A 14,753-nucleotide genomic window follows, 5' to 3' on the forward strand; every position below is an offset into this window, starting at 1 on the left:
TGGTTGTTTCAGCCTCAGTGCAGCCTGCATGATTTAAAAAGGAGCCAAACAACTATGTGATAATAAATGGCTTCATGTGATCACTATCCTTAAATAAAATACTTTTTTTGCATGATCAGTCATATTTTCAAAATCAATGCCAAAATTTCACAATTTCTGCCAGGGTATGCAAACTTTTGAGCACAACTGTATGTCACATTAAAACTAAATTGAAATTTTTTTTGTATGCCTTCATCATTTATTTTTGGTACTTTTTAATTGCCTTTTATGTATAAATTTGACTTCCTTAGTCTTGCCCACAAGTCACCACGCACCCCACTGAGAGTGAGAACCACATTATAGTGACTACGAGGAGGTTAACCCAACGTGACTCTACCCACCCTAGCAACTGGGCCAATTGGTTGCTTAGGAAGTCTGACTGGAGTCACTCAGCATGCCCTGGATTCGAACTTGCGACTCCAGGTGTGGTAGTCAGCGTCTTTACTTGCTGAGCTGGAGTAGTTTTATGATGCTCTTATGTGGATTTTGGAGTTTCAAAATCTTGGCACCCATTCACTTGCATTGTATGTACCAAAAGAGCTAAAATATTCTTCTAACAATCTTCATTTGCGTTCTACAGAAGAAAGAAAGTCATACACATCTGGGATGGCATGAGGGTGAGTAAATGATGAGAGAATTTTCACTAATGGGTGAACTAACACTTTGTTTTATTTTTTTTATTCCCTTTACTCCCAATGTTGAAATGCCCAATTCCCACTACTTTAGTAGGTCCTCATGGTGGCGCGGTTACTCACCTCAATCCGGGTGGCAGAGGACAAGTCTCAGTTGCCTCCGCTTCTGAGACCATCAATCCGTGCATCTTATCACGTGGCTCGCTGTGCATGACACCGCGGAGTCTCACAACATGTGGAGGCTCATGCTAAACTCCGCGATCCACGCACAACTTACCACGCACCCCATTGAGAGCGAGAACCACTTAATCGCGACCATGAGGAGGTTACCCCATGTGACTCTACCCTCCCTAGCAACCGGGCCAATTTGGTTGCTTAGGAGACCTGGCTGGATTCACTCAGCACACCCTGGATTCGAACTCGCGACTCCAGGGGTGGTAGTCAGCGTCGTGTGAACTAACACTTTAAGCATGTTTGTTTGGTCAAAAGGAACTTGCTTTATTGTACATAGCTGTTTCGTGTTAAGTCACCATTAGGGTGATCAGTGTTTCATTAGTGGTCATCTTGGATCCTGATCAATCCAAGTTTAATGAACTGGTACATTTGTGAATATCTAACAAAGGTTTTCTAGTTGTGCTGACATAAAATGACGATAAATTGAATTTACTTAAAAGCGTGATGCAAAAATTCTACGTACATATAAGTAAATCCAACACATCATTTTTTCAGTTCATTTATGGGCTGGCGTTTCCTGTTTAGCAATATCAAATGTCAAACACGTCAAAAGCGGAAGGAAACAGCACTATCCGCTACGCGGGTCAATAGACAGAGCAGCGCAAGGGCAGAGCAGGTGAATTTACGACAGAAACACTAACTGTATTATTTGAGGAAGAAATATATTCATAATAAACATTATATTACTACTATAGCTCTATTAAATGTATAATATGCAACATAGGGGAATTAGGGAAATTTCACTCACTTTTGTTACAACTATAGCAGTTTATAAATGGTTAAATTTTTTGTATTTATAGTTTTTAAAAGTGTTTAGAGTACTGTTTTTTATAACAAAAATTCCATAGTTTGTTTTACCGAAATCAAGTTACATCTAACCATGGTAGTACAGATCCTGAGGCTACAGTGTTCTTCATACAAATACCACTGTTTAAAATATTAAAACAATGGCAAATTTTCATCAGGGTAAATGCAAAATAGAATCAAAGGCATTAAAGCCTGGACCTTTGTGAATTACGGACAAAGCTAGTTCTGTAAAAATCTGTTCTCTCCTTTATAGTGTATTGTGTGGCAATCAATATAGAGAATAGTGGAAAAAGTGAGCAACTTCACATTTTGAGTTTTATTTTGAGTTCTACACATTTTGAGTTCTATTCGTGGTTAAACTATCTTATGGAGAAATAACTCACTCTTGGATAAATGCAAACCATTTTATTTAAATTTCTTAGGTTTTTTTTGCTATCACTTCCACTAAACACGGAATACAATATTAACAGTAAATGCCTCATTCAGAAATAGACTACATGTTTCCACTTTGTTGAGCTGAAGCAGTTGTGGGCATCGTTGCATTTGTGGTGCCTTTTGCGCCACCTGTCATGTCGTGTATGCAAAATGCCTGCACAAAAAGGTGACTGCAACCATTACTGATACACATTTATTGACAAACAGTTGTAAATTTAATTGTTATATTAAAAAGGTGATACTGTGTCCCGTGATTTATACCAGGGTTGTGGTGGCTGACCTTGGTGCCCACTCAAAAAAAAAAAATAGGTGCAGGACGCACCTATGCCTGCCACCCATTTTTCGGTCACAACCAACCAATTGAGAACCAACCACTGCCCTAGAATCTGAATGGCAGATTTAAACATGTTAATACAATCTTTTTGTTCAATACAGCTGATGAAATCCTTTTGCACAAATGTTCACTTACCTGACAAGAAACCTTTTTATTAGAGGACTTTGATTCAGCACCTGTATCAGATGAAATCATTTGAGATCATTCAGCCAAATTATAGACACTCTAAGAACTTTATGTTTAGAATCGGGTACCAGCGTACTGCTTACTGCCCACAGTGTATACTGTGCTGCCCACTTTTTCATTAAAACAAATCTATTATGACTACAACCCATGGAGTCGCGAGTTCGAATCCAGGGTGTGCTGAGTGACTCCAGCCAGGTCTCCTAAGCAACAAAATTGGCCCGGTTGCTAGGGAGAGTAGAGTCACATGGGGTAACCTCCTTGTGGATGCGATTAGGGGTTCTCACTCTCAATGGGGCGCGTGGTAAGTTGTGCGTGTATCGCAGAGAGTAGCATGAGACTCCACATGCTGGGAGTCTCCGCGGTGTCATGCACAACGAGCCACGTGATAAGATGCGTAGACTGACGGTCTCAGAAGCGGAGGCAACTGAGACTTGTCCTCCACCACCCAAATTGAGGTGAGTAACCGCGCCACCACAAGGACCTACTAAGTAGTGGGAATTGGGCATTCCAAATTGGGAGAAAAAGGGTATTACATTTTTGTTTTTTAAATCTATAAAGCAAAACAGTGTGCAATGCCACAATAAACATGTCAAATCATAGTATTCTGCATTGTTGTCACCTGACAATAATTATATTGCAATTTTTTAGTCAGTGAGTGGCATCCAGTTTTGTGAAAAAATGTCTTGTTTGATCAAATAAAGGATCAAGAAGGAGATCATCCAGGTAGTCCATACTGTGCTCATTATACATCCTACATACTATAGTAGTTTAGTCGTGTTGGGGAAGTACATACTTTTGAGTATGTAGTAAGAGAGTACGTTAGTATTGAGACATACTATTATATCATAAAATTGCATCTTGATGTAATACATTAACAATTGTGTTCTTACTGTATTTAGCCAACACAAGCCTGGGCTTCCCATTCTCCAGCTCAAACAGTAGACCATCACTGAAAAACAAACCAGTATTCCTCAGTGAACACACTAACAACAAGTACCTTGGTAATACCTTTGAAGGACATTAAAGTAGCATGTAAATTCAAAAGTATTTTATGAAGTATGCTGAAGTAGCACGTGCTGTAAATACCATGGCGTTTATTTGAATTAGAGTAGTATGTAAATAGTAGGGATGTGCACGAGTAATTGAGTACTTGTTCTGCACCATTTACTCGAGTATTAAAAACATTACTCAAATATCACTAATTCATTTTCCTTTATGCATTTGCCTGCTGTGAGTGGAGCGCTGAATTTCCTACTTAATTTTTCACCAAATCTCGCAGTAACAATTGAGTCCACCGGGGCGCTGTGGATATGTGTCTTTGAGGTGTTGGATGAGAGAAGATATCATGGAATCTGTGCTTTTGAAAGCAAAGTGTGGCAATACCTGTTATATTTTGATTCTTATTCAACTCTATTTGTATTTGGTTCTTCTTGGGAATCATGCAAACCTTCAGATGAAGATCTGTTTTATTGGTGGAAAGAAAATGCGAAAGCGAACTCGGGAGCTGATAAGACCAGTATGCATGTATGTGTGTTAAATCTCCGAGTCTGAACACTGTATTCAGTACTGCTGAATTTTGACTCCCTAATATCCTTGTATGTTTAGCAGTAGGTGGAGGGATGGGCTTTAGGGGTAGGGACCAATAAGGTTAGGGTTAGGTGTAGGGGTGGGCTTTAGGGTTAAGGGCTGGCAGACAACTCGGCACAGCGCATTTAATAAAAAGCAACTTTCACCATTTTCTGAATAATAACATGTGATATCCTTTATGTAGACTCAGAGTTTATATATGTGGCATTACCCTCATGCTGTCAGTATTCGTTTGTGTTGTAAGCTCCGGTGAGTGCAAATGTTTTTTTACTGTTATTTATTTATTTATTTTGCATATTGTTCTCTTTTTTCCCCCAAAAGAAAAGCATAGTTTAAGTTATCTTATTTTGAAACAGTTCTTGGTAAAATTTGTGAATAAAATTAAATGTAAGATTCACATATGTGTTATTTTGCATGTGCATTTTAATTTACAAGAAAAGTAGCCTACTCGTTTTTTGTGGGTTAGAGTACTCTACTACAAAATACCATGGTGTTTTTCAACCAATATTAGAGTAGGATGTAAATACCATGGTATTTTTGAAGTACATTGGAGGTGCATGTACAACCTCATTTCTGAAAAAGTTGGGACAGTATGGAAAATGCTAATAAAAACAATTAAAAAAGCAGTGATTTGTAAATTCTATTCACCCTGTGATTTACTACAACACATTATTTGATGTTTTACCTTGTGAATTTAATTGTTGTTGTTGTTGTTTTAAATATACACTCATTTAAAACCAGATTATTGTAACAGAAGAACCAGTTGAGACAGTCGAGTGTTTACCACTGTGCAATATCACCATTTTTTCTAATAACACTTATTAAACGTTCAGGCACGGAAGACTCAAGTTTGTGAAATTTGGCATGCAGAATTTTCCCCCATTCATCCATTATGCAGGTCTTCAGCTGTGCAATTGTACATGGGTAACTTGCACATCTGTGTGGAAACCATTAATGCAGAAACAATCTGTACAAATTATGGAGCAACACACAGTATACCGCCATCCAGACGCATTTTCCAGGGACGTCCCTGCATTTTCCAGCAGGATAAAGCCAAATCACATACTGCCCAGATTATAAGTGCATATCTGCGTATGCAGAGAGAGTAGGTGCTAGATTTGCCTGCCTACAGTCCTGACCTGTCTCCAGCTGAGAATGTGTGGCACATTATGAAGCCCTGTACAAAAGCTGAAGACCTGCTAAATGGATGAATGGGAGAAAATTCCACTTGATAAACTCAACAAACTTGTGTCTTTAGTTGCAAAAATGCTTAATAAGTGTTATTTGTTTCAGAGTGGTTAACACTCGACTGTCCCAACTTGTTTTAGAGCGTGTTGCAATCATCTGATTTGAAATATATACACTGGCGGCCAAAAGTTTGGAATAATATACAGATTTTGCTCTTATGGAAAGAATTTGGTACTTTTATTCACCAAAGTGGCATTCAACTGATCACAAGGTATAGTCAGGACATTAATAACGTGAAAAATTGCTATTACAATTTGAAAAAAAAAATTCTGAACTTCTTAAACTACTTCAAAGAGTTCTCTTCAAAAAATCCTCCACGTGCAGCAATGACAGCTTTACAGATCCTTGACATTCTAGCTGTCAGTTTGTCCAGATACTCAGGTGACATTTCACTCCACACTTCCTGTAGCACTTGCCATAGATGTGACTGTCTTGTTGGGCACTTCTCACGCACCTTACAGTCTAGCTGATCCCACAAAAGCTCAAAGGGGTTAAGATCCATAACACTCTTTTCCAATTATCTGTCTAATGTCTGTGTTTCTTTGCCCACTCTAACCTTCTCTTTTTGTTTTTCTGTTTCAAAAGTGGCTTTTTCTTTGCAATTCTTCCCATAAGGCCTGCACTCCTGAGTCTTCTCTTTACTGTTGTACATGAAACTGGTGTTGAGCAGGTAGAATTCAATGAAGCTGATGGCTGAGGACATGTGAGGTGTCTATTTCTCATATAGTCTCTGATGTACTTATCCTCTTGTTTAGTTGTACATCTGGCCTTCTACATCACTTTCTGTCCTTGTTAGAGCCAGTTGTCCTTTGTCTTTGAAGACTGTACTGTACACCTTTGTATGAAATCTTCAGTTTTTTTGGCAATTTCAAGCATTGTATAGCCTTCATTCCTCAAAATTAGGGCTGAAACAACTAATCGATAAAATCGATAATTATTATCGATTAGTTGGATATTTGTGGTAAGCACGGAAAAGCCCCATCAGTGACGTCACTTCACAACCAAGTGAATAATGTGTTGCATTATGAAACTCATTTGAAAAACAAAGGAGACAAATTGAAGCAGAAAAAACATGATCCAAGATGTCCAGCGCACGAGAGCACTTTGTAAACACTTCAAAGATCATAATAAGCAGTTTAAGTTTAATGTGGAGCGGTAGCTGCATCAGGTGCGTTGACAGAGTGCTTGTGCTGTTTGATGCGTGAGAGTTGTTTCTCTCCAGCGCATTACTTACATTTATAATGTAAACATGTTATGAATTCAAAATTAGCTGCGTATTTCACAAAACTGTTTGTAATTACCACAAGTGAGTCTCAGTTAAACTCTAATGAGCAACCGAGTGTGCACATCCACATCAATCAAACCGATCGCAATGGAGAAAGGGAGCATCATTTTGATTAAACTGTCCAACATCATACCACGATTTCAGTTTTAATGTAATCGTTTGTGCAGCTTTCATGGATATCAAACTGAAGTCTCAGCAGTCAAGGTGTGCCTGTTTTTAAAGTGTTTTCTCCTGCTCATGCAAACGCATGTAATACAGTGAGCACCTGGATGAGAGTGAATTTGCACAGGGTTTACAGATGATTGTACTATATTAAACTGTATGTAATGCTGAATATAATGTATAATAATGCTAAGGGTCCTGTTGGGCCTCATGTATTCAGATAGAAGACAAAGGTAGGCCTAACACAAGTCGTAAAACCTAACTCAGCCCCCACACATCCCATGTCGTAAATTTTACTGATAAAAATCGCGCCAAAATCAAACAAAGGGAGTCTAAAACAGACTACAAATCCATGAAGCCTTGCTCACTAAAGGATCGAACTCTCAGCTCCTATTGAATGAGGCACACAACAGAACGTCCCTCAAACATGACATCATCAGGAGTTGAAATACCTCTGAAATGTTTCGTGAGTTGCTTCCAGCGACTTTGTTCACCGAATACAGACGTAGCTTTTTTTTGCTGCTCTCCGGTGCAACCTCGTGGCACAAGGAAGTAATGTCCGACTTGAAACTGTAGCCATACAATCTCCATCTCGCTGGACGAGTTGAGATTACTCTGTGTTCAACCAAACACTCAAACGGATCCGAAGGAGACCGCTGAGCAATCTGCATCTTCATCTGTTTGCCTACAGAAGTGAAGAGATTAAAGATTTCTCTTCCATCTTCAATCAAGTCGACATTTCTGAGTTTTCCGCCAGCCCGCCGAGAATCAACAGCCGTACCGCCCGCAGACAGAGTGAGGAAACGACCTCCCGTCATCACCCGAGCCTCAAGGAACCAGGTCAAAGTTAAAGGACTGAGGAAAACACATTCCACCTGTGTCCTCATGCGATACAAGTAAGAGGTTTACGTCTGGGCAGAGATAGAATATTATAGCGTGTTATTCTTGTGTTTCAAGGTTTTTGCTTGTACAGTTTACGGACCGCCATGTCCGCTCATTTTTAAAACTCAGGGTATTAATTATCACGATTTTGTTTTGCTGTATTGTGGTCCAACCAAATTGGATTGTGCAATTTCGCCATCACGGGTGAGACAGAAACTGAGTTCATCCATTAGAGTCAAATAACGCAGGACTTTTACAAGCCCCGCTCGTAAAACCGCGTCTCTGAGTGATGAACACAGCTGCTTTCTCTCCCACTATCACGAAATCAGCTTTAGGGCTGTCACTTCTCTCTCTCTCTCTCTCTTACTAATCACACACACACACACACACTGTCACACACACACCTTATGTGTAATAGGATTATTTTGATTTCCATATCTAATCATATCACTGTATAGTTTGTAGTTGTAAGTCGGAAGCTTATTGACTGCATTGTATTAATTATTAATTGATATTACGGCATAAATAAACTTTAAGCTATTATATTACAAAGAGAAGTGTTCTAGTTTGTTTTGCATACGCCTGTGTCATGCTGACGGGATGTCAGTGCTCGGATTCAAACCTTCATTGTTTTTTTTTTCCCGAAAATCGATATTCTTCAGATGTCAATTTTCCTAAGAAAACAATCTAATACTGAGACTGTTTTACTATTCGGTTATTAGTCCCTGATTTCAGGGTGGTGCCCCGTCAATGTTAATCCTTATTAATATTCTATTGATTTTTGATAATTGATAATTATCTTTGATGATTGAATTTGAATGATCAATAAGCTAGTATTAATTTTAATTAATGTTTCATCGATGTTAACAATTAAGGATTATCTTTGATAATTGTTGATTTAAAGGATTTTAAAAAAGCTAACACTGATTCTCATCATTCTATTGATTTTAATAATTAATAATTATCTTTGATAATTATTAATTATTGCTAATAACCAAACTTGCTCCTAAACGTAGCACACTACATTTACTGGAGCCCCATATGAGGTTTTAATGAGTTAGATCCAATTAATTAATTTATATTAATTAATAACTACAGAAATAATTATTAATTATTTCTGATAGTAACACTGATCTAAACAACCAGTAAAGCCCAACATAATAATTGGTGCCCCGTGTGAGGGATCCTACGTGCCAGTTCTGTCACAGTGTGTATGCATAAGAATCCAAAGTAATAACTTGAATCCTTACTTCAAAGTTTGGTTCTGTTTGACAATTTACTTCTCAAAACTTGCCAAACATAAACCAGTGTGGTGTGAAAGTGCTCTTAAGAGTGAATTAGGGGTTGGTAAATTTACTATAGTCTGCTTAAAACCTGCTGTTGTTGTTATTTAACTCCTAACGCTTTCATCTAAATGTTACAGAGAGGTGCCAAGTCACTACATTGACGTCCACCAAAGAGAGAACGCAGTGAAATTTGCACATCATAACAGTAGCCCGTAAGCCACAGGTCGAAGCCTCTCAACTGTGCTTTTGTGCTAGCATTATATCAACTGTAAAACAACAAGCTGTCAGAGCCACTATCACAAGAATTTTTACGGCCCCAGTAAAATGAGTCACCAATCGCCCTGCGTGACTGGAGCTGAAGCTCCACAGAGGTTAGTCGACCCAGCACTGCAAGATGTAGTTGCTGCTGTCCTTCGTCTCTCCATAGAGGAGAGAGATAACCTTAACGGCTACAATATTAGTTGTTGTGATGAAGCATTGCAGGAACTAGTTGATTGTCAACAACCCGGTCGGGAAGCCAATGCGCACAATCCTGGACCTTGTGGGCCAAATGTTCCTTCTTCATCACCGCAAAACCCAACTGCAAACCGCCGAGCACCAGGCCCAGCTCGCCCAGCTGCAGAGCAGCTACAATGCGGTGCAGAGGGAAAATCTCAGCCTGCACCAAGAAATTAGGTGCACCCAAGCTGAGAAAGTCCAGGCATAGGAAGATAATGCCCGGATGCAGGAGGAAAACGAAGCCCTGCGCAGGCAGCTTCAAGCTGCCCAGCTAAAAGTAGAGTCAGATCAGGTAAGAGCAGCTGAAACGCACAGCAAAACATCTGACATAGAAGAGGGCCGCCTTTTTAGCGCTATGCATAGAAATGTGCCCCTGAGAAACCCAGGAACACACGCTAGGAGCCGAGCTGCCCCTAGTGTTACAGTCTCTGACATCGTCCTCCAAGACACCTTTCAAAATCCTCCAGCGGCCCGCTGGTTGGATGCAGGTGCCCCTCCTTATAGTTGCCCTCCTAAGTCAGTTTTCAGTCACGCCACCATGCATTTCAAACCGACTGATTCCACACCACGTAGGGGGGACAATTATTTTCAAGCCCAGAGTGGTGTAAGAGACTCGAATATCCCATTAGCCAGGGAGCTGTACGCAACCCAGGGTCCACCCCCACGCGTCGACTGGACTCCTTCCCCACCACGAAGGGGAGGAAGTCGTCCTCATCGCTATAGCGATCCGAGCGACTATGATGTTTCGGATGACTCGGATGACCCGTGGTCCTACCGACACCAACGCTTGTGCATCCGACAACTCGAGTCCCTCGCAGGGGACATAGAATGCTTTGACCCAAGTAATTGAGATTCAAACATCGACAATTATCTTAGGGAAATTGAGCACTGCCTGATTGATTTGCCTTATGCTTCGTTGCGTGAAAAACTCAAGCTTATATGGAAGACCACGGTAAGGAGTGTCCATGCGTTCATGGAAACGCTACCGACTGGTACACGAAACCGCTACTCAGCTCTGTGTAAAGCCCTACGCGAGGAGTATTCGCTGTATATCGACGAAGCCTCCGCTACCATAGCTGCTTTCGCCATCACCCAGAAGAGGCACGAGCCTCCGCGTGAATATTATAGATGCCTGAGAACCACGTACTTCCAAGGAAGTAACGAACCAGGCCTGGAGGAGGAACGAGCTTTCAAGTCTCTTTTCCTTCACAACCTCCAAGAGTGCGTGCGATATGACGTCACGATGCACTGCAGAATGGGCAACCCCACCATGCAGGAAATCAGAAAGTACGCGCAACTGGCATGGGAGACACGCGTGCGCCCTGCCCGAGGGCACGAAGGCGACGCCAGAGTCCTGGGGATCCAAGCCTCAGAATATGCAGACCTAGCGCTTGAAGGCAACAAAATGCCTCGCGTTAAGGTGAATGCTTGAACCGGACCCAAGAGGCGCTGATCACCCCGCCAGCAGGGTAGGCAACAGAACCAGGGGGGTGGTGACCAGATACACCCCCAGGGTCACGGCAGGCCTAAACAACAAAACGTTCACCGGCCGAAAGGAAATGCGCGGTTCGAACGAAAACCCAAACAAGAAGGTGAGTGGGTAGAAAAGGTTTCAAATCCCCTCAGAGAACAAGATTTGAGAGAGGAAATGGAGGATATTAGGAGACGCTTGACTGAGTTGGTAACTAAGCTTGACGTGCTCCGTCGTTCACCAGGTCCGTCGACCTCCTCAAAGCAACACGGCACTGAAACCCCATCAGTATGACTAGACGATGTACCCCCTCCCGTTAACGCCAAAGTTTACTTTGTAGGTCGGGAAAAGGGGAACAGTGTTCAAGTTGCTTCCCAAAACAGTCACTCCTAACATGCCACACCCTCCTTTTCTGACCTTCTTGGGCGATCTGTACCGTAAGGGCAACGCCTGACACATGGGTCATTCAACTCCCACACACTACTCAACACCGGTTACGAAATAGTCTAATGGGTTCCAACACCTTCGCAGAGGTGGCTAGAGCAAAGCTCTCCCTTGGCAAACCGTTACAGACAGAGACCTGCAACGTATGCATCACAAGCTACACGCAAGATAGGTCGTCTATCACAAAACGGGCCTGGATTGACACCTTTCAAGGGATGACGCTAGTACACCCTGTTTACATATGTCCCATTAATACGGAACCACTGTTAGTTGGCCAGGACCTACTGAACCGATTGGCTCCACTCATTGACTGCCGTTGTGGACACATGTGGGCTCAGGTTGACATACCGAGACCACTTGGTCCAGAAAACAGTTCGCCAGCTTCACATGCACATGTCGCCATCGTCCAAAAATCCAGCATAGATGACGACTCCAATAAGAACAATTACAGGGCCTGAATAAAACCCTTCAGGGTACTATAGTCACTGTAAATTTGCAATCCGTTCTTATCAATAACACTTTGCACGCTTTAGGGACTTTGTCAGAGAAAACAACTTATGCGTGTATCTTTAGAGATCTAATGCAGAACCTCAGGGAAATTAGCTCCTCAGTCAACAGTCAGCTTACCTGGTCTCCCTAGACCTTGTCAAACAAATCCTTAGATCTGCTACTATCTCCGTTGGGCAACCTTCACAGATACACTTGGCATATAGTTTTGGCATTGAAATTCCAATCCATGTAAATCCTCAGAACCTCAAAATAGGATTTATCCTCAATCTACCATCATAGGCAGAATATATACAGACTAAAGTCCATATTTATTGTTGGTTTTCAGAGAGGTAATGCACACACCTCAAAACACCAACAACACTCGCCTACCATGATGAGGACCCCTTGCTCTACCTTATCCCTAACCTAAACAGGTGTACCAAGACAAAGTACATTCATTGGGTTTGTCAAAACGCAACCCCTTTGTTAGAGAGGTGACTAACTACCTCCCTGAACAAGTGTCATGGTGGCATGTCCATCAAAGATGAAGGAATAGAGACAAAGGTAGATCGAGCAGGCAGTCGCTGGCTCGTTAATACAACAGCCACCGAAGTCATACGACTGCCATGATACAGCCACTAAGCTAAGGCCACTAAACTAAGGCTACCAAACCAAACAGTGTTCTTAACGGTTCCACAAAGATCCACCGTGCACATTGATGATATTGTCCTCCATTATCTCAACGTCGACAAAAATGACGCAGAAATTGAGATCATGGATGCATTTAGAGGTCACAGCCTCACCGCTGATGACACCCTTCAACAGCAGTTTCAGGCTGAAGGGATGGAATTAGTGAAGTTCAGTCTCAAACCGACTGGCTTGACCACTATATTTCATAGTCACATAAGCAGATCGTCATCCTACCGAGAACACCCTATCAGTTTGGTTGCCCTCTGGCTCCTCCTTAGTGGTTGGATCATCATCGCAATTATTGCACACGCCATGTACAGGTACATTCAACACCTACAGGCCAGACTGGACTCACTTCTCATACAGCCGCGTTTTACACACCAGTCTGAGCACATCCCACAGGTTAACCCCAATCATTTCCAAGGATAAGCCTTTTAACCTTTAACCCACCTTTCTTCTAACATTTTGTTCCTAGTAACCAATGTCAGGTTCTACTTTGATTTTGTGTTATGACCAAAGAACAACAAAGGATTGTGTTATGGTTAATGATGTGCCTTCCAATAATTTGAAATGTTTATGTGTGATGAATGTAGTTTTATATTTAGCTAGAAGTTCTATGCCCAGGTGTGCCTCAATCTCTGTCCAGACGATAAAGCCTCTGTGAACTCTAATGAACTGTATGGACTGTGCAACCATTTCTCTTTCCTATCAGGAATACATGGATGGCGTAACCCACGGGTTACTGTGAACAGACAAGAACTGTTCGGCCCTTCAGTTGCTCTAAAGGTGCTGGACAACAATCAAATCTTCAGAACAAAGGGGGGAACGTTGGGCCTCATGTATTCAGATTGAAGACAAAGGCAGGCCTAACACAAGTCGTAAAACCTAACTCAGCCCCCACACATTCCATGTCGTAAATTTTACTGATAAAAATCGTGCCAAAATCAAACAAAGGGAGTCCAAAACAGACTCCAAATCCATGAAGCCTTGCTCACTAAAGGATCGAACTCTCAACTCCTATTGGATGAGGCACACAACAGAACGTCCCTCAAACATGACATCATCAGGAGTTGAAATACCTCTGAAATGTTTCGTGAGTTGCTTCCAGCGACTTTGTTCACCGAATATAGACGTAGCTTTTTTTTGCTGCTCTCCGGTGCAACCTCGTGGCACAAGGAAGTAATGTCCGACTTGAAACTGTAGCCATACAATCTCCATCTCGCTGGACGAGTTGAGATTACTCTGTGTTCAACCAAACACTCAAACGGATCCGAAGGAGACCGCCGAGCAATTCGCATCTTCATCCGTTTGCCTACAGAAGTGAAGGGATTAAAGATTTCTCTTCCATCTTCAATCAAGTCGACATTTCTGAGTTCTCCATCAGCCCGCCGTGAATCAACAGCCGTACCGCCCGCCGACAGAGTGAGGAAATGGCCTCCCGTCATCACCTGAGCCTCAAGGAACCGGGTCAAAGTTAAAGGACGAAGGAAAACACATTCTACCTGTGTCCTCATGCGATACAAGTAAGAGGTTTACATCTGGGCAGAGATAGAATATTATAGCGTGTTATTCTTGTGTTTCAAGGTTTTTGCTTGTACAATTTACGGACCGCCATGTCCGCTCATTTTTAATACTCAGGGTATTAATTATCACGATTTTGTTTTGCTGTATTGTGGTCCAACCAAATTGGATTGTGCAATTTCGCCATCGCGGGTGAGACAGAAACTGAGTTCATCCATTAGAGTTAAATAACGCAGGACTTTTACAAGCCCCGCTCGTAAAACCGCGTCTCTGAGTGATGAACACAGTTGCTTTCTCTCCCACTATCGCGAAATCAGCTTTAGGGCTGTCACTTCTCTCTCTCTCTCTCTCTTACTAATCACACACACACACACACACACACACTGTCTCACACACACACACACACACACACCTTATGTGTTATAGGATTATTTTGATTTCCATATCTAATCATATCACTGTTTAGTTTGTAGTTGTAAGTCGGAAGTTTATTGACTGCATTGTATTAATTATTAATTGATAT

The 14,753-nt window shown here is 41.7% G+C and overlaps 1 protein-coding gene across 4 annotated transcripts in view; it reads right to left on the bottom strand.

The window, feature by feature from the left end:
* The window catches only part of ccdc66 (coiled-coil domain containing 66), a 59,450-nt gene that overhangs the window by 42,189 nt on the left and 2,508 nt on the right, over positions 1-14,753 (bottom strand). For 3 of the 4 annotated variants that reach the window (XM_051694437.1, XM_051694438.1, XM_051694436.1), the window contains exons 2-3: positions 3,558-3,616; positions 2,617-2,657 (exon numbers count right to left, since the gene is read on the bottom strand). In XM_051694437.1, the coding sequence (XP_051550397.1) occupies positions 2,617-2,657; positions 3,558-3,616 (100 nt within the window). The remainder of the gene's footprint in view (positions 1-2,616; positions 2,658-3,557; positions 3,617-14,753) is intronic. The other variant, XM_051694439.1, reaches the window with a different exon arrangement.

This window comes from Myxocyprinus asiaticus, chromosome 50 (assembly GCF_019703515.2).
Source record: "Myxocyprinus asiaticus isolate MX2 ecotype Aquarium Trade chromosome 50, UBuf_Myxa_2, whole genome shotgun sequence".
NCBI lineage: Eukaryota > Metazoa > Chordata > Actinopteri > Cypriniformes > Catostomidae > Myxocyprinus > Myxocyprinus asiaticus.